The sequence below is a fragment of the Arvicanthis niloticus genome, chromosome 20, assembly GCF_011762505.2.
Source record: "Arvicanthis niloticus isolate mArvNil1 chromosome 20, mArvNil1.pat.X, whole genome shotgun sequence".
NCBI classification, from domain to species: Eukaryota; Metazoa; Chordata; class Mammalia; order Rodentia; family Muridae; genus Arvicanthis; species Arvicanthis niloticus.
Genome location: NC_047677.1, coordinates 33,481,172 through 33,502,671, shown reverse-complemented (window position 1 = coordinate 33,502,671; position 21,500 = coordinate 33,481,172). Strand labels below are relative to the sequence as shown.

Here is a 21,500-nt window from a genome sequence, read left to right as displayed (position 1 = left end):
GGAATGGTGGAGTTCAGAGGCATATCAGCAGACACCTTAGAAAATTCTTGTTAAAATAATAAAGCGTCTTACATAGTGAGAGGAAAAAATGTCCCTGCTAAAAGAACAGATTGGTTACAATGTTATACTCTTATGTCTGAGAGACCAGAGGGAAATTATTCACCAATAAGCAAATAGATGAACCAGTTGCTGCATAGACTGTACAGAAGAGTGGTGATTTAGGAATGGAGAGTATTTTCTTCCCAATGTCCTTATTTATACATCACCATCAAACCCAATGAGGATAAAGGCCTGCCACACAGAGACGCTAAAAAAATGGAGATGTCTTTTCATAATGTTTTGATAGCCCCCCCCCTGCTCCCCAAAATACACCTTCAGCACCAGAACCTCTAAAGCCTTTCCCTTTCCTCCCCAGGCAGAGATGGTGATCAGGTGGCTGGTGTTTACAGCAAGACTCACAATCACAGATATGTTAAGGCTTAATTGCAGACTGTATAATTAGATTAACCCAATTAATGAGATAGCTCGGTTTCACAATGCACCTTTATTATTTGAATCGTTTCTCGTCCTGGTTTCTTATTTCTGGCAGGGGAATCTTGAAACTGTCGCTCTGTCCCCGGTCGGTTTTGAATACCAAGGCAATGTTAGCTTTTTCCAGATGCATGGAAGTGGCATAGCGTATGACAGGCTCTCCTCTGGTGTTCTTGCAAAATTGTGGGTGCCTGGTGCACAGCATTGGTTTATAAATATTAGCAATTTCCTTGAATAGAATAAACTGACCTGGACCATATCCCATTGCCATGCTTGCCAGCCTTCACACCGCTACCATGTTCATAAGAGTGAGAACCAGAAAGACCCTTCAAGGATCTTCCAGACTTCTAACTCCCTCACTGGAGAGCGAGCTCCACCATCCTGAAGTCTCTGCTCCTGCCAGAGTATCTTCATTTTATGTATCTCCACAGAGCACAAGATAACCCTCAGAGGAACCTAATCATGAGAAGAATTTTTTAAAAATAAATGATTATCACTGGATATTCAAATAAGGAGCAGCCCGAGTTCAGAGTGTGGATACCATACAGGGGGAGAACCTTAAAACCCTAATCTAATGTCTGTCAGGGATGTCAGGCAATGGAGACTTATCTATCAGCCATATAAGCTCACCCAGTGCGTTCTTAAATTTAGTTATTGTATAGATACCATTACTGTGTCACTACTAGCCACTTGTGTGCACACATGGTACACGAATACATGCATCCTTTTACATTTCCCTACACACCAGACATGGTGCGGCTACTTTTCACACACTGACCTAAATCTCACTTAAAACCCATGGGTTCTGGGCAGTCAGTGCATCTCCATCTTATAGGATTCCCCGGACGTGGAATCAGCCAACGAGCAGGCACTCTCCCGGCTGTCATCTGCCTCTCACTTGTGACTGTGATGACACACAGCGGATGACACACAGTCCACGGTGCCGGATCGTTAGATACAGTCTAGAGTGTTACAAACTTTTCTCCACTGTTCCCTGCTTGGGGAAGAAAAAAAAAGGAATGATTTGAAAAGTGAAAATGGGAAACTGAAACCCACAGGACAAAATCAGTACCACGGTCCCCAGGGGACAGCTGATACAATGCCAGGACAATGCCAGAAGCCTCAGCCAGGAGGGCAGCTTGGTACCACCCTGGGACTCCTTGCCTAAGAGGCACGAATCAGACCTGGAGTTAGGGGTCAAGTGGACAAGGAAACTTACCCACAACAGAATTAATATCTTATTCACCCAGCTTTGACTTAAAAATCCTATCCAGCCATCATATATATATATATATATATATATATATATATATATATGTGTGTGTGTGTGTGTGTGTGTGTGTGTGTGTGTGTGTGTACATATATACACATATACATATATATACATACATATACATATATACATACATACACACATATATACATATACATCTATATACATATATATATATATATATTCATTCTCACTGTCTTCAATCCTGAGTCACCAGGTGATATTTAATTTTAATCACTAATATGTAAAAATTATTTTTAAAAAAATCCACCAAAATAATCCTTAGTCAATTTTCTAATAAAGTAAAATTGCCCCCCCACCACCACCATTTGGAATTTAAATGACCTCTAAGAAGTTTGTTTTTGAACCTAAGTGTTCATTTAAAATATCAAAATAGCTTTTAAGCGTGTTAGAGGGCAAGATGGGAGAGGTAGGCTCACACACTAGGTTACTGACTGGTTTTCCATATTCCTCTTCCCAGAGAAAACTGATCCTGGTACAAAACAACAACAACAAAACAAAGTAAAATAAAACAAACAAAAAGCCAACAGTAATAAAACAAACAAAGAAAGACTGCAAAGACAAGGACTCAGACAAAAGGCTAGGGGATCACAGCAGGCCTTCAGATCACCACTGGTGCCCCTCCCCTATTACACTGCGATTAGTCCTGTTCTCAGACTTCAGATTAACCTCAGTAATTTTTATACGGTGCCGTGTTTAATAGAAAATTCAATCCCCTGTGCCTTAGGCTCAGGGCTTAATCTGAATATAAGTTCTCTTTCTGAATATACCTGAGAACTGTCTTTTTTAGATTCTCAGTATGTAGTATGGTGTGGTACGTGTGTGTGTGTGTGTGTGTGTGTGTGTGTGTGTGTGTGTGTGTGTGTGTGAGTGTGTGTCCTTTTATTCTTCTCAGCTTCCATTTCCTCACCCCTAAACTACAGACAAATATCTTAGCCAATGCAAAACCAGTGTAGTGTTGGAATTATAACCAAGAATCAGATAATACTGGGTTTACTGTCAAACACATGTGGATTTAAGTTCTCATGAGAATTCACCATTTTCTACCTGTGTAACCATTGCTCAATCATCTAACATCTCTGGGTTTGTGTGTGTGTGTGGGGGGGGGGTTTCAAAAAAAAAATGATGTCACCAAAACCTCTCGTCACAATGAAGCATAATTCCAGGGCATGTTTGTAACGTGCTTTGTAAAGCAGGCCTGGCCCTGTTCTCATAAACAAGTGCTTTGACTCCTCAACGTTTCTTTGCTGAGTGGTGGGTTGCACTTAGTGGGTGATACCCACTGCCTACCTTTCATGGGGTACCAGGCAGGGGGTGAGAAATGGAAAAGCAATATAAAATCTGTGAGTCGTGGTCCAGGAAGATGGCGTCTCCACTGCCCTACAGAGGTCTCTGAAGTTACTGGGGCCTTGATGAAGGCGTGATGGCTGTTCAAAATTTGAGACTACACTGTCTTTAGAATAACTACCATCGGGGCCTTCGGGAGATAGCTCAGTGGGTAAAGCACTTGTCACGCAAACATAAGGACCAGAATTCAACTATCTAGCAGCCTGGTAGGTATGGTGGCCCATCTCTAATTCGGGTGCTTGGAGGATGGAGATAAGAGAATCCCAGAAATGGGCCGGCTATCTGGGCTAGCAGATTCTGTGAGCTCTGGGTTCAAATGTGAGACCCTGCATCAGGTAGAAAGTGTGATCAAGGAAAATACCCAATGTCAACCTCAGGCCCCACCATGCATGTTCACAAATGCATGCGCGCATGCGCACGTGCGCACACACACACACACACACACACACACACACACATACCTGTGTGTCCACTCACATGCAAAATACACATGCACGATGTGCATGCGTATACACCTCACACATATACAGGCAACAAGCAGTAACACCATCACTGGTCACTGGTCAGCTCACATGAAAGCATAGTTGTCAGTTACAGCTACCAAGAGCAGAAAAGTCAGCGAGAATCTGGTTGTCTGTATTGTGCTGCTCAGAAGAGTACTACATGCGTTGCTAGGACCCAGCCAGCTTCCAAATGGGACCACCTCCCATCATAGCTTTATCAAAGCGAACCGTAGCCGATCGAACAAAATAGATCACCGTGTAACAAAAGTTAGCCCACCCTGAAGTGTTTTAAAGGAACGCACACCCTCATGGCATACCCCTGACCCTAGAGGTCTCTGACAGAAGCAAGGCAGGCTCTCCTGCCTTTGGGTTACCTCAGCAGACCAAGACAACATGACTCACACACAGCTACAATTCAAGGTCCTTGTGACAGCTACCACTCGAGAGAAAGAAAAGTTCAGTGTAGTGAATGAATGGGTCCAGAAGACTGGATGGAATCTGTGAAGGTAGGATGCAGGGGAGAGGCATTCCTCAGAAGGGCACAGTCTGGGATAGAGGGGGAAAACACCATATCCCTTCATCTTTTTTCTTTCCTTCCTTCTTATTCTTTTCATTTTTTTTTCTTTCCTTAATCTTTTGTTGGTCATTGGAGCGATGGGAGATATGTGCGTGCATGCTTGCATACACGCGAGCATGCGTGCCTGCGTGGGTGCGGGCGGGGTGGGGGAGAGATCCTCCTACCATGTGACGTTCACGGAGGCCAGAGCACAGCTCTGGAGCTAGTTCTCTCTGCTCCCACCATTAATGGCATCTGGGGCCCTCAAACTGGGGCTGCCAGCTTTTCATGACAAACGCCATTATCTGCTAAGCCATCTCAAGGCCCCTCCATCCTTGTTTAACAGGTTTCTCTCTAATAAATACTTTAGGAGCACCCACTGTGTTTTTAGTCACTTTGCACATTGTAAAACAAGTTAGAAAAAGCTGGCAACTCTACAGCTGGAGACCAAGGGCTGTGAAGGCAAGAACTGGGCCTTCAAAGATGCAAATGAGCAGAGTTAAGAAAGTCAAAGGGCCAAAGTATTGCAGACATAGCGAAAACACCCGGGAGCTGTCCCCAAAGAGCTTCCTGGCTGACTGGGTGTTAGACAGGGCAGAAGGAAGAACCGCTCTACTTCGAGTCCAGTAGATGTGAAGCTACTGATTATCAGTAAGGTAGAGAATCAGGAAAGAGGAGGAGGAGGCATGAGAAGACAATTAAAAAAAAAAAAAAAAAGGGTAAGTGGGCAAGCCCAGGCCTGCCCAGGAAAACTCCAGTATGCACAGAACGTACAGCTGAGATATGCTACATCATTACAGGAAAACACTGGGTCTGGGCAACTTCTATCTTGTGTAAACAGAGCAAAGGCCGTTTGAAATTCAGCAACATGGAATGTGCCTTCTGTAACTGGAACAGAGATGACCTAAAGCAGCTCAGAAGGACTTCACAAAGAAATGGCTCTCTGTCCCAACAGAAGCAGAAGGAGCCATTCTCTGATTTCAATATACATTAGACTGGGATGGAGTGCGGTGAAGGGGAGCCCAGATTTCTAGAACATTCCAGACTAGAATCTAGATAGCACTAAACTACTTCAGAGCTGTATTTAAAACTAAACCGGCAGAATCTTCTAAATATAGGCAAAAGGTCTTCTTAGAGAACTTTGTGTATATAAACAACATTGCCCACAATGCTTGGCTTCGATTTCATTTCTGAGATCTCTAGTTTGATGGAAAACTCCAGAACCTTAGAGTTTCTCCTAGCCTGTTCTTTTCAAGGAAGTTCTTGATTTACCCCGGATGCTTGCCAAGCAGACATACCCTCTATATAGAATAAAGAGCTGACTGTGAAAGAGGAAGGACCCAGGCTTCCCTAAAGCCAGTCTGCCTTTACAGTAACAAGCCCGAGAAAGTGACCTGCAGCGATCTCTGACACAGAAAGCCTAAAGATTGCAACTAATACAATTCAAGAATCAACTAGCAGAGATTAAAAGGGGGAACAGGGGGAACAGGGGGACCAAGGAGAGCTAACCAGAGAAAAAAAATATTTATAGCTATGACAACATGTTTCCTAGTAATAATTTGTGAGCCTACTGTAGAAGAGAGAAGCACACAAACTATGAATAAGAAAAATAAAAAAGAAAGAAAGAAATCCGAAATGTAAACATTATGCCTTTGGCAAACTTTCTTTAGTTAAAAAAAAAAACGAAGCTGAGGTTGACTAAAGCGAATGGCTACATTTCCGTGGTCTCTTGCTTCCTCAGTGCTAAGGGTTACGGGCTGATTTACAACTTCCTGTGTTGTTTTTCAAATCTATATTTGTCAGCACAATTTTTAATGTCAGATTACTTAAAATAGATACGTCGGGGCTTCAAAGTCAGGGACAATCACTGCCTCGGCTTTTCTCAAAGTTTCTTAGCACTTTATAAACATCCTAAATGTTTAGCCTCCCAAGTGCTAGAGTTCTAAATGAAACTCACCTCACTACGGTTTTAAGAAGGCTTCCCCCCACCCCTTCCCAATTTTCCTGATGACTCTAGGACTGATGTGGAGTTAAATCAGAAGAACTCTTTGAAGTTAAGATGAGTGCTTCATCCAAATAAACTCTGCCTCTGCCTCATCTCACACAGGGACTTTACACTGTCAAAATATAACAGACAGTATCCCTGGCCACCCCTTTGCTCTCTCCCCCCCCCCCCCCGAAAAGAATAGAACCAAAACGATTTAGTATTTTCCATTGTAGTCCTGCTTCTATCCATCACGGTATGTTGCCTCGAGTAATGTCTGCAAACCACAGGTAGGTATTTGCTCAGAAAAACAGAGAATATTCTCCAATCTGAGAACCGAGAGGTAGCTTCATCTGTATGCAAGCCCTCCACAAGGCCAACAGAAATGCAAAAGGAGAAAGGGGGTAAAATCTACATTTCAAGTTTATATCTGACGATTCAAAAGAGGCTTTCTGCTACGATAATAGCTTGCCTCATCTTTCTGACTCGATGACTGACAGCACTGTTTAAGTTCAAGCCCTTAAAAATAGAGATAATCTAACATAGTTCAATTTATTTATTTATTTATTTATTTATTTATTTATTTATTTTCATGTATGTGAGTACACTTTCGCTATCTTCAGACACACCAGAAGAGGGCATTGGATCCCATTACAGATGGTTGTGAGCCACGATGTGGTTGCTAGGAATCAAACTCAGGACCACTGAAAGAGCAGTCAGTGCTCTTAACCTCTGAGCCATCTCTCCAGCCCACTTACTTCAATTTTTAATACTAAAACCCTCAGAAATAACACAACATCCCAAATGAAAGCCAACAAAGATGCGTAGATGACAGTGGCTTTCTTTTTAACACTTCATATTGTTCGAGAGTCCCTATGGTCAAATATAACATGGTTGGGTAAACAAGTCATACTGCAGGTGGTTCCCCCCCCCCAAATAAAAATATTCTGAAGAATCATTTGGTGTTTCTCAGCTATTTATAGCCCTGTTTTTGACTCTCACCCTGAGGAAGTTGCCAGATAGCCACTGTAAGAATCAGAAGTACAAATCCAAATTTAGGACTTTCAAAACCACTGATCCTCCATGCTCACCAGAAAGCCCGCCTTGTAATGCTTTTGATTTAAAAAAAAAAAAAAAAAAAGTGTTAAAGGGAGCAAGAGGTCGAGTGAGAGCTGGGCCATCACAGGCCACATCTGACACAAAGAAACAAAAGACAGACTGATAAATTAGCCAAGGGAGAGAGTAAATATCCCCTCCTCTGTGAAGCAGATGAGTTGCTTACCGTCTGATAAGGCGACACAGTTGCAAAATACGCAAACGATAGCAAAGAGAATGTTCTTGGGTCCAGGGAACTCATCCAGTGAGGTGGCACCGGGTGTGTTTGACATTTGAGAGACTGTCACTGAATAGAAGGCACTATGACAGCACACCCTACTGAGTGTATCAGTCGGCCCATGCGACATTACCAAACACAGATACCACAGACCCATGTTGACAAATGTGGCTGCTGTAGTCTGTCTTCCAATGACCCCATCAGCAAGATGATCCTTTGAATAATAACAGTAATTATAAATAATAATAAGGTTTAATAATACCTCTCCCTTTGAAGAACGCCCAGCATTTTTATCTGCATTATCTAATTTGTGTTTGAAACAATTCGATGTAGCAGCCAGGTAGCAATTACCATTACCCTTGTTTTATAGATAAATAATCTGAGGCCAGGGGATTTTCTTCTCATCGCACAATTAGGAACAGAGCCAAGCCCAGAGCCTATAATTCAGCTCTTCGTCTTCCAGATTGTTGCATCCTCAGAAAATATCTGGGCATCTTAAGAACAGTTCTACCCCTCAGGAAATGTTTGTACCTGAGCCAGACCAAAACATCTTTTGCTTCTAAATTGGATTGACACCTAGAGAAGAGGTAGTACTCTTTAGCAGGGGTCTGGGGACCTGTGGTCCTGATGACAGGCACACCCCGGTTCTGTCAAATAGTGTCACCAGCCCCACCCCCCAACAGAAGAACCCTTGCAAATCCCAAAGGTCTCTAAAAGATTCTAGAATCAGTTTGTGTAATTATCCATCTTAAAAAAAAAAAAGAAAGAAAGAAAGAAAAAGATATTTCAAGCCTAAAATTAACATGACTAAGTCAAGATACATTCGTTTAAAAAAAAAAAAATTGGGCCCAAGGTGTTAACTGGTGTACCCTAAAACCAGATTGCAAATTGGTTTTCTGGAGCTTGCCAATTTAAATTCTTCCCCGCAGCCTCAGCCTGAGTGGGGTGTCTTCATTTCCTGTCCCGACTTGTGCTGCAGTAACCTAGACCCTCGATTAGGTGATTAGCACGTGTGTGGATCTGCTGGCCTTGAAGCTCTGTTAAGTTATAAATGTTCAAACTACCAGTGTGCCATGGGTAAAAATAGCACTGGTTATTAGATGTCAATTCATAGCCTGCAGGAGCCTGGCAACGTTTTGAACCTTTTCAAAATGTAAATACTGCATATTAAGCTTAGGAGAGAAAAATTAATCTGCCGCTTGTGCATTTCCAAGTCAAAAAACTTAGGGGAGGAGGAAGAGGAGGAGGAGGAGGAGGAGGAGGAGGAGGAGGAGGAGGAGGAGGAGGAGGAGGAGGAGGAAGGAGAGAGGGAGAGAGGGAGGGAGGGGAAAAGGAGGGGACGGTATCTGCAGCAATGGGTAGAGTAATGTTTGTAATGGGTGGAGCACAAAGGGAAAACTAATCCAGAAATGGATTGAGTAGTTTCTCCGGTCATCTCTGCTTTTAAATTTCCTCTTTTCATTTTCCCTTTATGGCCTCCTTGCGATCTTGCAGGTGCCATTCAGATGCTACTACTTTAGATGCAGTGTACTGTGGGCAACAGGGCACCATTCCTTGTGGTTGTTGCTGCCGCTGTTGTTGTTGTGGTTGTTAGAAGTTTTCCATAAGCACACAGCACGTCTTCATTAGACTTGTAAACGAGGCGTGCCTCTCCTTTGGGGCTGGAGGGGAGTGGGGGTGGGAAAGTGGGGGCGGGGAGGAGGCAGGGCTGAGGAGGGATGGGGGAAGGGAGTGGGGTAAAACAGTTAAAACACTACAGGAATTTTTCTGTCTGTCTTTTCCCTTCCATTAATAGTGGGGAAAGTTGGCAATCAAGTTTGCTTTCTGAAACTTTTGACATATTTTAGTAAGTTCTGATTTACATATGAAGTCATCCTCCAACAATTCCAAACAAATGTCTTTTCAAAGCAAGCCCACTTTTTTTTTTTTTTTTTTTTTTTTTTTTTTTTTTTTTTTTTTTTTTTTTTTTTTTTTTTTGGTCTCTGGCTCACAACAGAACTGAGTAGATTTTTTTTCTCTCTTTTGCTCTTGCTTTTTTTCCTACCAGTCAAAATAATAGAAAGTTGTCATCTCCTTAGATTCTTTAATATCACAGACGATCTAATAACAGACCTGCAAATCTACCACCTTAAGGATGTGTTCATGGTAAAACATAACCCATGAGCCTTTTGTGGTTCTCCCATTCTCCGAAGAGGCTCTGTGGCTGGGAGTCAATGCTGTTGGTAATGTTAGTTCACAAAGTCTAAGAGGAAGAATGGAGTATCACAACATGTACCATGTGACATCTTCACAGGGCCATTCAGGCACCGGAAGATCTGGAAAGAGCCTGATTCAGAGCCCAACTGACCCTCCAGAAGAGGTCGAAATTCCTAGCATTTATTCCCATGGTAGATATCCAATTCATATTGAAAACACAACATTTCAAAAGATTTCTAGTGATTTCATTTGGCTTGTAAGTAAAGGGCTTACATAAAAAAAAAAGAAAGAAAGAAAGAAAGAAAGGAAGGAAGGAAGAAAGAAAGACACAATATTTGATGGTGGAGTTTTGTACTGATGAGTATTGAATTATCCCAGAATGCCATTCATCTGATATTCCTTAAATACCATAGCACAAGTCGAGTTAAGCACAGATTACAAGCCATCTTAAATAACGCAAATGTAATGAGCACACAAAGAACAATACAGCCAGCTTCAGGTAATTCCCCGTGTAACAGATAACATCTGGGGGAAAAGCAGAAAGTAAGTTATGCAAAACTAATTTGCAAGTGACCACATCTGTGGATGTTATTTATTGCATGTTCACTTAACAGTCCATTATTCTGTTTCAAAATTTCTTCTTCTCTTTATTAGAGCTTTTAATGTACTCACCTTGGTTCAAATGGCCTGCTCATAATCAGAAAAAAAAAAAAAAAATATATATATATATATATATATATATATATATATATATATATATGGAGTTCACATGAAGCTAAGTGGTTGTTTTTATTGTATCTGTTTGTGTGCAAGCATCCAGAAACGGCAAGAGAAACACATTGATTGCTTTACATCTAAAGTTATATTTAGGGGATATTTGAAAGTCAAGCAAAACCAGTCATTTGGCCAAATGGATATGTGTTTATATCAGAGTCCTACCTTTTAAGCTCAGCATTATGCCCGAGGCAAGTCAGTCAGTCCAAGCATTTCCCTTTGGTTCTTGGTCTGAATGTCATGGGTGCTAGCCTTCTGTGGAAAGGCAGTGGGCTTATGAGATAGACAGATTCAGACCAAATAGGTTAGGATTCATTTTTGTTTTGTTTTATTTAAATAAGACACTTTTCCTTCTTCTGGTTTTATTTTTCCATATTTAAAAGGTAACATATTAGATTTTTTGGGGGGGGGGGAATATGAGAAAATTGCCATCCTACAGGAATGTATAAAAATAGTTATAAAACTGGCTTTATTTAATTTGCTTCAACTATTCATAGACTTGAGGAAATTATAATGTTCTCCTAGAAAAAAAAAATCTAACTCAATAAAGCTGACCATGTCTCTCTGTTTTAAATAGATTTTATTACAGAGCCAGCAAATGTTGTAAAACATGAGGTTTTGTTAAAAAAAAAAAAATACAAAGGCCTAATTGTGTTTTTTAAAGAAAGTATTGCATCAGACGGTTTCAGTTAAGCGTGTTTGCTGGCTCCGTGCGCTCACCACAATTATTGATTCTAATTTCCCTTGGACTTGTTTTTTAAGGAAGGCAACCACTTTCCATAAGAAAAAAAAAAAAAAAAAAAAAACTCACTGTGGTACTTGGGAGCCTTTTGTTTATCTCAAACTCTGTATTTAAAACTGCACCTTCGTCTACTGCCTAACACAGCTAAATTTAATTCTTCGTGAAAGAGAAGCAGCTGTGGTTTGGTTCATTAACAGTATGCGGAGCATGCGAAGAAAAGAAATTCTCACCCCCCCCCCCCAACTCCTGTGCATGAATTGAATCAATTTAATAGTTATATGAACTACACACATTTTAAAAATCAAGAGGAAGAAAAACCTCAACTGTCAGCCATAATTCCAGCTTCTGGGAATAAAAGCGAGCCTCGATCTATCAAAGAAAGGAAGTGTGAAACCAGAGAGACTCAAGTCTCCACACGCGTGCTAGGGCACACACACGCACATTAACACACACGTTCACACACATACGTTCATACACACACAAATGAAATACATTCACAACCACTGACTCATATACATATACACTTATACACATATGCACATCATGTATACATGCCCACAGATGTACACATATACATACATACGTACATACATACATTTTCATATATCTACATACACATCGATACGCATACAATTACACAACACAACATACACATTTACTACACATTTACGCATGTTCACAGACACATACATATGTACACACACATACACAGACATGCACTCACACATATGGACACAGATACACACTCACATACATACATAATACACACATAGACACAGAAAGAGAGAGAGACAGAGACAGAGTGAAAACAAAAAGAAAGAAGGGAGAGCAGTATGGCTCAGTGGTTAAGGTTCTAGAGGATCTGGGTTCAGTTCCAAACACCCATGTTAGGTGCCTCAAAATTCCCTGTAACTACAGCTCTATAGGGATCTGATGTCCTCTGCCATCCAAGACACTCCAGTGCACGCGCGCAAACACACACACACACACACACACACACCTTTTATAAAGAAGCCAATTGATCAATCCAGACCACAGAGGTGTGGTGAAGAAAATATAAGACTTGAACACAATCATCTGTTTGCCATTAACTGTAGAATCTGAGGAGGATCAGGGCAGCAGAGGGCGGATCGGGGACTCTGCTTCACCAAATGGAGAGGCTCTCTGTAAAAAATGTCAGTAGATGAGGGCCAGCAAGCAGAAGATGCCAGCCTGTGTGCCTGGAGCACAGCAGGAACGTGGTGACAGGAAACAAGGTAGCATTCTATCCAGGTGAAACGCAAACCGTTTTTAACCCACCCATCAGCGCATGCTCAGTAACAGCAGCCAAGGCTGGTACATGCTGGTACACCCACTGAAGAAATCCTTCTCCATTACTTTCCAAAACCTGTAAATAAAAAACATAATTTCAATGTTGGAGTGTAACACAGAGAAGTTAGAAATGACTATACAATTCTCTCACTATCCAGCCTCCCCTAAAGTATCTTAAGATGGTAATGGGGTAGAGAATGCTTTTTCTTAGTTCTTCAAACTCCTCGTGTGCCCAGGCCCAACTCTTGTGAGCCCAGCAGAGTGACTTCATCTCAGAACTTCACTAACAAGCTCATGAGAGTTTGCTACGTAAATTGGAACAAGTTATTGATTCATACTGAGGTATGTAGAAGATATAAAAACCAGAACACTCAAGTGGCCATGTCTTTACAGATCAACTGGGAGGGGAAATTAAATTACAGTTAAAAACATTGCCTGTTAAACACAGAGTTAGAACAAGAGGAAGTAATTAAAAGATTCAGAGGTTTGATGGCTTTAGTAACCTCAACTCCTCTTCTTCCCCTCTCCTCGGTGTTCGGACCCTGCCAAAGTTAGCATCCAAGGTTCTCCGTATCTTTCAGTGCTGTTTCTGACAGTCTTCCTCTACCGCATCTGCACCCTGTTGGCAAAGTAGCATCATCTGCCCACAGGGACGTCTCACTCTGCCAGGAGTTTGCTGTGGGTCCCTCTGATGATTCTGTGTTCTGGTCTTATATACACATTGAGCTTCAGAAGTCTAGAGTGTCCACCGCTGGGATCTCTCTCTCTCTCTCTCTCTCTCTCTCTCTCTCTCTCTCTCTCTCTCTTTCTACCTTCCCGCCCTCCCTCTCTCTCTCTCTATATATATATAGATAGATAGATGTATATATGTATATATATACACACACACACATATGTATATCCTAGCTGTGTGTGTGCGATGTATGTGCGTGCACACATACACACCACACACACGTATAGCCACATGCATGTGGAAGCCAAAGGTTAACTTTCCATGTGGCACTGTCTTGTCTCTTCTCTCTCCTCCTCCCCTCTCCTTCCCCCCTCCCCTCTCCTCTCTTATTTTCTGACATTGGAGCTTCCCAATGTGATCCTCAGGGACCTTCCTGCCTCTCTGCTTCCTCAGCACTGGGATTACAACCACATACCACCATGCTCGGCTTTGCTTTTTGTTGTTATTGTTCTTGTTGGTGGTGGCTTGGTTTGGTTTGATTTTTTGTGGTTGTTGTTTTTGGGTTTCTTTTGCTTGTTTGGATTTTTGGTGGTGGTGGTGGTGGTGGTGATGGTTTTTTCTCATGGGTTCTGGGGTTTCAGGTCCTCAGCAAAAGCAGGCCCTATTGCCGAGGGCTGGTGCTAGCCACTTCCCTGATACCCACAAGAGCATCGCCATCCTGCTAAATTGTGTCAATCAGCCATTACTGGGTGGAGTAAGGGCCAAACCTTCGGCTGTGATGCAAATGGGGAAGACAGATAGACAGGGGGTCTGAGGTTTGCCTCTCTCCATACAAAGAGCTAGTAGACAGGAGTAAGAGGCAAATGAATGAACCCTCAACTACAGAGCCCAGAAACAATGAGAAGACGATGGTATCTGTGAGTGAGAGACAGTGCATGGAAAACGCCAGGCAACATGGAGGGCCATGGTATCAACGGCTTTGACGCAAATGGTACTTAAGTGAGATTTGATTCGGCAGTCCGGTGAGGGAACTGGCTGAGACAGAGCCCCTCACCAAAAGCTCTTGTTTTCCAGCAAACCATAGAGGTTGTCAAGCCTGCAGATTACCCTGTACCAGCCCCGCTGGAAGAAGGTATCTCATTGGACACGTATTCAGCCTTCATAGAGCCGTTGCCAACGCTGGACATGGAACAGAAGGTAGGCTTGAGAATGCCTTTCCTCGTCCTGCTAAAAGCATTCTCATGGCACAAGTTGGAAAGAGCTCATGGCCTCTCTCCCCAATTCCTCTTAGACTTTTGATTCACACACAGGCCAGATAATGGTGGTCCAAAGGGTTTTGCTTTTCTTTTTCTCACCATATCCTACTCAGGCTTCACCACTGAGATCCACTCCCCCCCCCCCCCCCCCCCCCCCCCCCCCCCCCCCCCCAGTCTCTTGTAATCCCTAAGACACGTGGTAACATAAAATCAGAGCCTCCTTCTAGTTCAATACTGTTCCTGGTAGGGCCACACAGAGTAGAAGTTTGAGGTTGCCCATAAACCCCTGAGCACTCAAGTGCTCGCCTGAATGTTCCTTACTTTCAATACCTGAATGTGTTTATTTCCTCTGTCTTAGATGCTGGATCAAGAGCAAGGGCCTCAGGAACCCCTGCTGGAGAGTGAGCCGGGAGAGGAGGATCCCTTAGGTGGCTTCACCATTGATGACGTAAAATCAGCCCTGGCGAGAGTGACAGATGAGGTTTTGATGAACATGCAGGTACTGACTGAGAAAGGACAGTGACGTCGCCCCCCCTCCCCCCATCATGTCTGGCAAATTAGGCAGCGTCAGCCTCAATATCTGTAAACACTGCTCTGCTCTGGCCAAGCAAGAGCGAGGTTTTACGGTTTGCACACTCTACCTCACAAGGCTAACATAATCCTCCTCTGAGCCTTCTGGATTCAGCAAGGTCACAAAAACAGACCCGCCAGCAGCACCTTGTGTGGCCTGCAAAAACTTTCACCACTGAAACCCCAGAAAAAAGAACCCTGTGAAGACTCTGAGCCACACCACCCTGTAAACAGGCCTTACACGAATTAACTGGCCCAGGCTCCTGAAAAGTGATGGCTGCCAATCAACCACGGTGCTTTAGTAACTAAGTCACTTCATGCAGCGTCAGGTTTGCAATTCTTCTCAGGTACTTCCGGTATCCATACATCACTAATTGCCAAGTCGTTTGCTCCAAGGGTGCCCTGCCAATTGGGGAGTAGGGACCGCCTCTGGGCAGCTGCCTGTCATCTCTCAGAGAGTTATTTTGTGTTTAATACTTGGCCACTCTGTCCAAGAAACAAATACCCACTACTACCTTCACGTAACGACTTACAGGAATCCGCAACATTTCCTAAGCCAGATGCTTAAACAAAGTGAATCGCCTATATTGAGAAATGACTGTACATTACAACTACACGCATGCATCTAAGGGGAAGATTTTTTTTTATCTGCACTAGGGATCATATATACAAAGCACACTGTATTAATAACTAATTTGGGAAGAGAACAAAAAAACTTAGGTTGTCCTAGGCATACCTTGTTACTCGCTGAATCGTCAAACGTTATTGCAATATTTACACGAGCATTTAAGGACCTGGTGCCAACAGAATCAGCCAAAGTCGCCAGATTAATAAGGGGTGTTTAGTGTTTACCAGAAATAGTGGAAGAACACGTTTCCCACAAAGGCCTATTGTTAACGGCCCTGTGAACGTAATAACTAGTTACTGTGTGGAAGGGCAGAGTGCAGATGAATTAAGCTGAGTTCAGAACATACCTCCTTTTTAGATTTGATAACATTTCCTCTAAATATAGTTTACGTATAATCATGGCCCCGGGGGCTCCTTTGCAATCCCACAGCTCTGAAATTATCGCCGAGGAACTACCAGACAAGCAAGAGAATTGTTTGCAGGACCCACAATTGAAACCATCTTTACCAAAGCCATGCTCCACGAAGGGAGCTATGTGTTTTTAACTCTCCTCTGATGATTTTCTTCTAAAGTGTTAGAGGTGCTGCAGCATCAGTACCTCTCTTCATTGACGGAATGGACAGGATTAGCCTACGTGCTCGTTTTCTTCCCATTAGCATGAAGCCACCCTGGACATTCAACAACTTCTACACCTAAGTGCAGTTACACACACAGGGAGAACGTGGACCAGAAGGGAGGCCCGCAGACCCTGTAGGTACTGAGAGCATCTCCATACTGGGTGGATCTGATCAGTGTGGGCCAAATTACTGCTGTTTTGCTTTTTCCAACACGATAGCAAAAGGATAATGGATTTCTACAGTGTCTCAAGATAGCAAACCACCACGCGTACTCTCTCTCTCTCTCTGCAAACCTGCCAAACTCCACGCAAGCAAAGAGGGCACTTCCAACGACAAATCAAACAAACAGAACTCAGACAGATTGCCATTTATCTGTAGTTCCCAGGCTCAGCAGACTTGGCGGGTGCTATGAGCCTGATCCCAGCACCATCCAAGGAAGCCACATATCTCACACGGGGCCCAGGCTGCTCCATTAACAATACCTGTGGCTTCGTGCTTTCCCCTCACCTACCTACCTCTTGGACAAATTCCAAGTTGGACAATAGCCCTGAGGCTCGCTTCAGGTTTGTCCTGTGTCACGTGGGCTGTCACGTGATCTGAGCTCCTTAAGCGATCCTAGTTCTAAAACCTGTCACGCCCCTTTTTGAAACCGCGTGTCAGTGGACACTGGATGCACGCATCCGCCGTACACACTCAGTGAATGTGGTTTTTCCGCTCTCAGCGTTTGTGAGCAATCCGTGGTTTTTTTTTCTTCTTCTTCTTCTTCTTCTTCTTTACTTAAAAGCCAACAGTGTTATTGCAGTTTCTGCAGAAAGGTCAATAGAGAATTCATGCTTCAGTACATTATCTCAGAGCTAGTTCTCTATTGTGATCCCAAGCCAATATCCACTGCCCTAATAGAGAACCTCCAAAAATGGAGGGTAAGCCCTTAATTTTTTTTTATGCTCAACCACTTATTTTTCCCATAATTCACTTCATAGTGTTAGAGATTTATTAAGAATGAAGTTCTCTTGGCCCTCAGAGGTCAATTAAAATTACACGGAATAGACCAAACATTTTAAGCCAATATAGTCTAGATATTTTCATTTTAAAGATACATTCAAAATGAAATTAGTTTGGCCCCAAACTGCATAATAAAAAATAAGACCCAATGGAAGCAACTTTGACATATTTAAAGAATCATATTTTAGAAAATTGGGAATGAGAATGCTGGACTCTTTCATTAAAGGTTGGCTGTTGGCCCTGACACAGCAAAGGAAAAAAAATAATGTGGGAAAATAGTATGACCATAACTTGCCACCCTGAGGTTTATGATGTCTTACATTACATTACATTATGTTATATTATGTTACCTTATGTTACGTTACAAACGTTACATATGTGACGGTTATATTATGTTACCTTATGTTACGCTACAAACGTTACATATGTTACGTTACGACAGATTTGGGTTGTACGCATTAGAAAAGTCATCCGAGGTTGTGGTCAGTGAAAGCCACTGAACACAGGGCAGAGGGGTTCAGAACACTTCCTAAAGGAGATGGAATAAGACCCAGCCCCAAGTTGAAGGTAACATGTATATTCATCAGCATTTTGAAGAAGAACAAAAAGACAGCAAACCAACGGATCCAATGGGTAGTCGTGGATTTCTTTTCATCCTGGCTCTGGTAGTTGTAGCTAAACAAAGACACGAATCACCAAGGTCTGGAGATCTGTAAGTTTTCTCCTCCTATTAGGCACATGTGACCTTCAGGAACCTTCTCTCCAAGGCCCACATACAGCATGATAAACTATCTCAGGGAAACGCAAGAAGAGTTTTCAGATCCTTGTGAAAACCTTAGTGAGGTGCCAGAGAGGGAGCTGGTAAGTGGAAGCCTAGCCACGCTTCTCTGAAAAACACGAGGTGATGGGTGAGCACAGAAGTGCCTCCGTGAAAGGAGAAGCCCACCTCCTGGCTAGAACATCCCAATCCTTTAGAACTGTGTCAAAATGATTTCCTCAGACTGCTTCAACACCTACATGATGCAATATTCCATAAATTTATGCCAATTCCTAAGGTGTGATAATTTTTCATATTTCATGATAATACCTTAGTGAACTATGATGTTAGTGAAATGTATTGTGAAATCGGGAGTTAGGATTCTGAAGGCAAAGCTGAAGCCCAGAGTTAACTATCTACTTCTTCATGTTTTATAGAGAGATTAAAAGGTTAAAAGTGGCTTGTCCAAAGTGACCTAGCCAAACTAGACCACAGACTAACTGATAGTACATAAACCACGATGCTTTTAGCTCTGCCAAAGTACTGCATGGGGGGTATCCATGTAAAAGGATAACTAGGGGACCATTTTATCCCTTCCCCTGCCTCATCCACTCAACCACTAGCAAAGAAAAAAAATGAAGAAACCAAAAGTCAAAAGTTAATTGAAGAAGAAGAAAGAAGAGGAAGGGGAAGAGGAAGAGGAGAAGGAGGAAGAGGAGAAGGAAGAGGAGGAGGAGGAGGAGGAGGAGGAAGAAGAGGAGGAGGAGGAGGAGGAGGAAGAGGAAGAGGAAGAAGAAGAAGAAGAAGAAGAAGAAGAAGAAGAAGAAGAAGAAGAAGAAGAAGAAGAAGAACAACAACAACAACAACAACAACAACAACAACAACCATAACAACAGCAACAATCTTAAAAGCCCTGCCCCATTCTATACTCACATAAATCAAGAATCTACAATTGTGGGTCCCCATGTGACCTGTCAGAAATATCAACTCTTCCCATGACATGAAAACTAAATCTCATGAAAATGGTAATCAGGGAAAACATTTCAAAAATGCCTAGTACATTTACTTTCTTAAAAATTGCATAAACACCTAAAAATATTTTTAATCATATCTGCTCATGAAACGGTCCCCCCCTCATTTTAAACACAGTTAGTATGAAGATTTCAATGTCACATATTTAAAAGTTCTAGCCTTTGACTCGTTAACACATAGGAATATAAAGTGTTGTCCATATACTTGTCCTATGCTTGAGTCACTCAGGCAGTAACTAGCTTCCCAATTGTCACTGTCCCTATATGCAACTGTATTATTCATCCTTGATAAAAGGAAAGCACTTCCTGAGCCCCTAGCATTGAGATAACCTGCAAATGCAATGAGGTACATTTCTGGAATTACCGAGGTGGCTATGTTAGTGTGCACAGTATCACTGCCAGAGGCTGCCATGTTCCCTAAAACCTGTCACCAATTGCTCATGAGAGAGTTTTTTTTGTTTTGTTTTGTTCTTTTTGTTTAACATATCAACTATAGCCAAGCAGTGGTGGCGCACGCCTTTAATCTCAGCACTTGGGAGGCAGAGGCAGGCGGATTTCTGAGTTCGAGGCCAGCCTGGTCTACAGAGTGAGTTCCAGGACAGCCAGGGCTACACAGAGAAACCCTGTCTTGAAAAACAGAACAAAACAAACAAACAAAAAGTATTAACTATATATTACACAGTGACTCGCATGCAAGAATTGTATGATGAATAGTCTTAATTATGAGAGCTATCCCAATTGTGAGATTCTTTGTGTTATTATTTCACAAACCAAGGATTCCAGGAATCCCATTTAGGCTACATTAAAGGGCAGGGTGGAGGGGCCCACAACCCCCGCAGTGACTGAGCCCATAGGCGGTTTGTCTGATTCAACCCTCACTGGCAAACGTGTCTGGAAATGCAGATCAGTTATCCTATCTTCCAACACGAGGCTGTGTGAAAAATGGCTGTCCAAATACCACTTCCTGTCCACGGTGGACATGCTAAACACTGGGAATGTGCAGAGAAATATGATAAAGTGTTATCGAATCACCACAGGCTGGAACACAGCTCTGTCTGCAAAACAGGAAGGTGTGTGCGAGGGATAATGTCTGTCTTTAGGCACTATAGTATGTCAAAACCACAAAGACAATGTGTAGCCAAAGATAGCTCTGTCATAACCACTTTATATATATATATATATATGATTGTCTCCACAGAACGAGATAAACGAAAAACTGCAAGTACAGGAAGAGGCCTTTAATGCGCGAATAGAGAAACTGAAAAAATCCTGAGGACGCAGTATGCGCAAAGCGATGCTGAACTTCAGAGAAACAAGCAAAACCGTCCAGAATAATAGTGTCTCTAGAGCGCTGTGTCAAACCCCCCCCCCCAGCAGTGGATGGAAAACCCACTTCCGGTTATCCTGACTGATTGGCAGCGCGTTGTCCCGCCCCTCCCGTTCCACACCCACCTCTGAGTTTACAGTGCCAAGTGCAAGAGCATTGCTTTGTGTGTGTGATTTTGGAGAGTTATATATGAAAATACAATTACTGTTAGGATGGCGTTTTGACTATTCATCTTCCACAGGAGTGAAACCAGCCTTTTAAAATAACAAACAAAAAAAAATGTAGGAAATAATAGTTTTACCCATTAGTGGCCAGATGGGTCAAGTTGCTGCAGCAGCATCCTGAGGAGAAGCCAGATATCCTCACTCTAAGGTCAAACTTGCTAAACAATGGCCATCCTGCTATGTACCGAGGGGGTGGGGTTTTGGATTCTTTTCTTCTTATTTAACTGATTTGGTTTTCTTATTTAAATGTTTCAGTGTGAAACCAATTTTCTGAAATTATATAATGCAGTTTGAAGCGTTTTAATTTATTCTGCACTGTATTTGCTGTTTCTAATCTTGTTACCCTCCCAGGAGAACACATGACCTATATAAAAAGAAGCAATGTATAAATGATTATTAAAGGCCAACCTATATATAGATTGTAAAATATCTTAAATACAAATCAAACTCAGAGTTCCTAAAATTAACCATTATACTGCACGGGGATGATGAGGCACTCACGAAAGAAAAAAACCCTCAAGCCTTTAAATACCCTTATGAAAATACAATTTCAAGATGAAAATAGCTATGCGCCAATGGTTTGCCTATAATTAGGAAGATTAATTAAATCACTACCTAGGCTCTTTCCTATGTTCATATTCTAGAAAGAGGATGCAAAAGCACTGGAGGGAGAGGGGTCCCTCAAGAATTTCTGAGGTTCACATACCTCATTCTGGGTGACACTTGGTCGGCTATGGATGATGGCCTTCCTCTCAGTCAGGATGCAAGGAGCCACCCAGAACGTGTTCTTCTGGGACAGAGATGAAGCCGGAGGCACTGTTAAATGCCCATCCAGAAACATAAGG

At 42.4% G+C, this 21,500-nt stretch overlaps 1 protein-coding gene across 3 annotated transcripts in view; it reads left to right on the top strand.

Annotated features, from left to right (window-relative positions):
• Cabcoco1 (ciliary associated calcium binding coiled-coil 1) overlaps window positions 1–21,217 on the top strand; it is a 107,230-nt gene extending 86,013 nt beyond the window's left edge. For all 3 annotated transcript variants that reach the window (XM_034524433.2, XM_076917066.1, XM_076917070.1), the window contains exons 6-8: window positions 14,319–14,441; window positions 14,859–14,999; window positions 20,303–21,217. In XM_034524433.2, the coding sequence (XP_034380324.1) occupies window positions 14,319–14,441; window positions 14,859–14,999; window positions 20,303–20,377 (339 nt within the window). In that variant the 3' untranslated portion in view covers window positions 20,378–21,217. The remainder of the gene's footprint in view (window positions 1–14,318; window positions 14,442–14,858; window positions 15,000–20,302) is intronic.
• The last annotated feature ends 283 nt before the right edge of the window (window positions 21,218–21,500 follow it).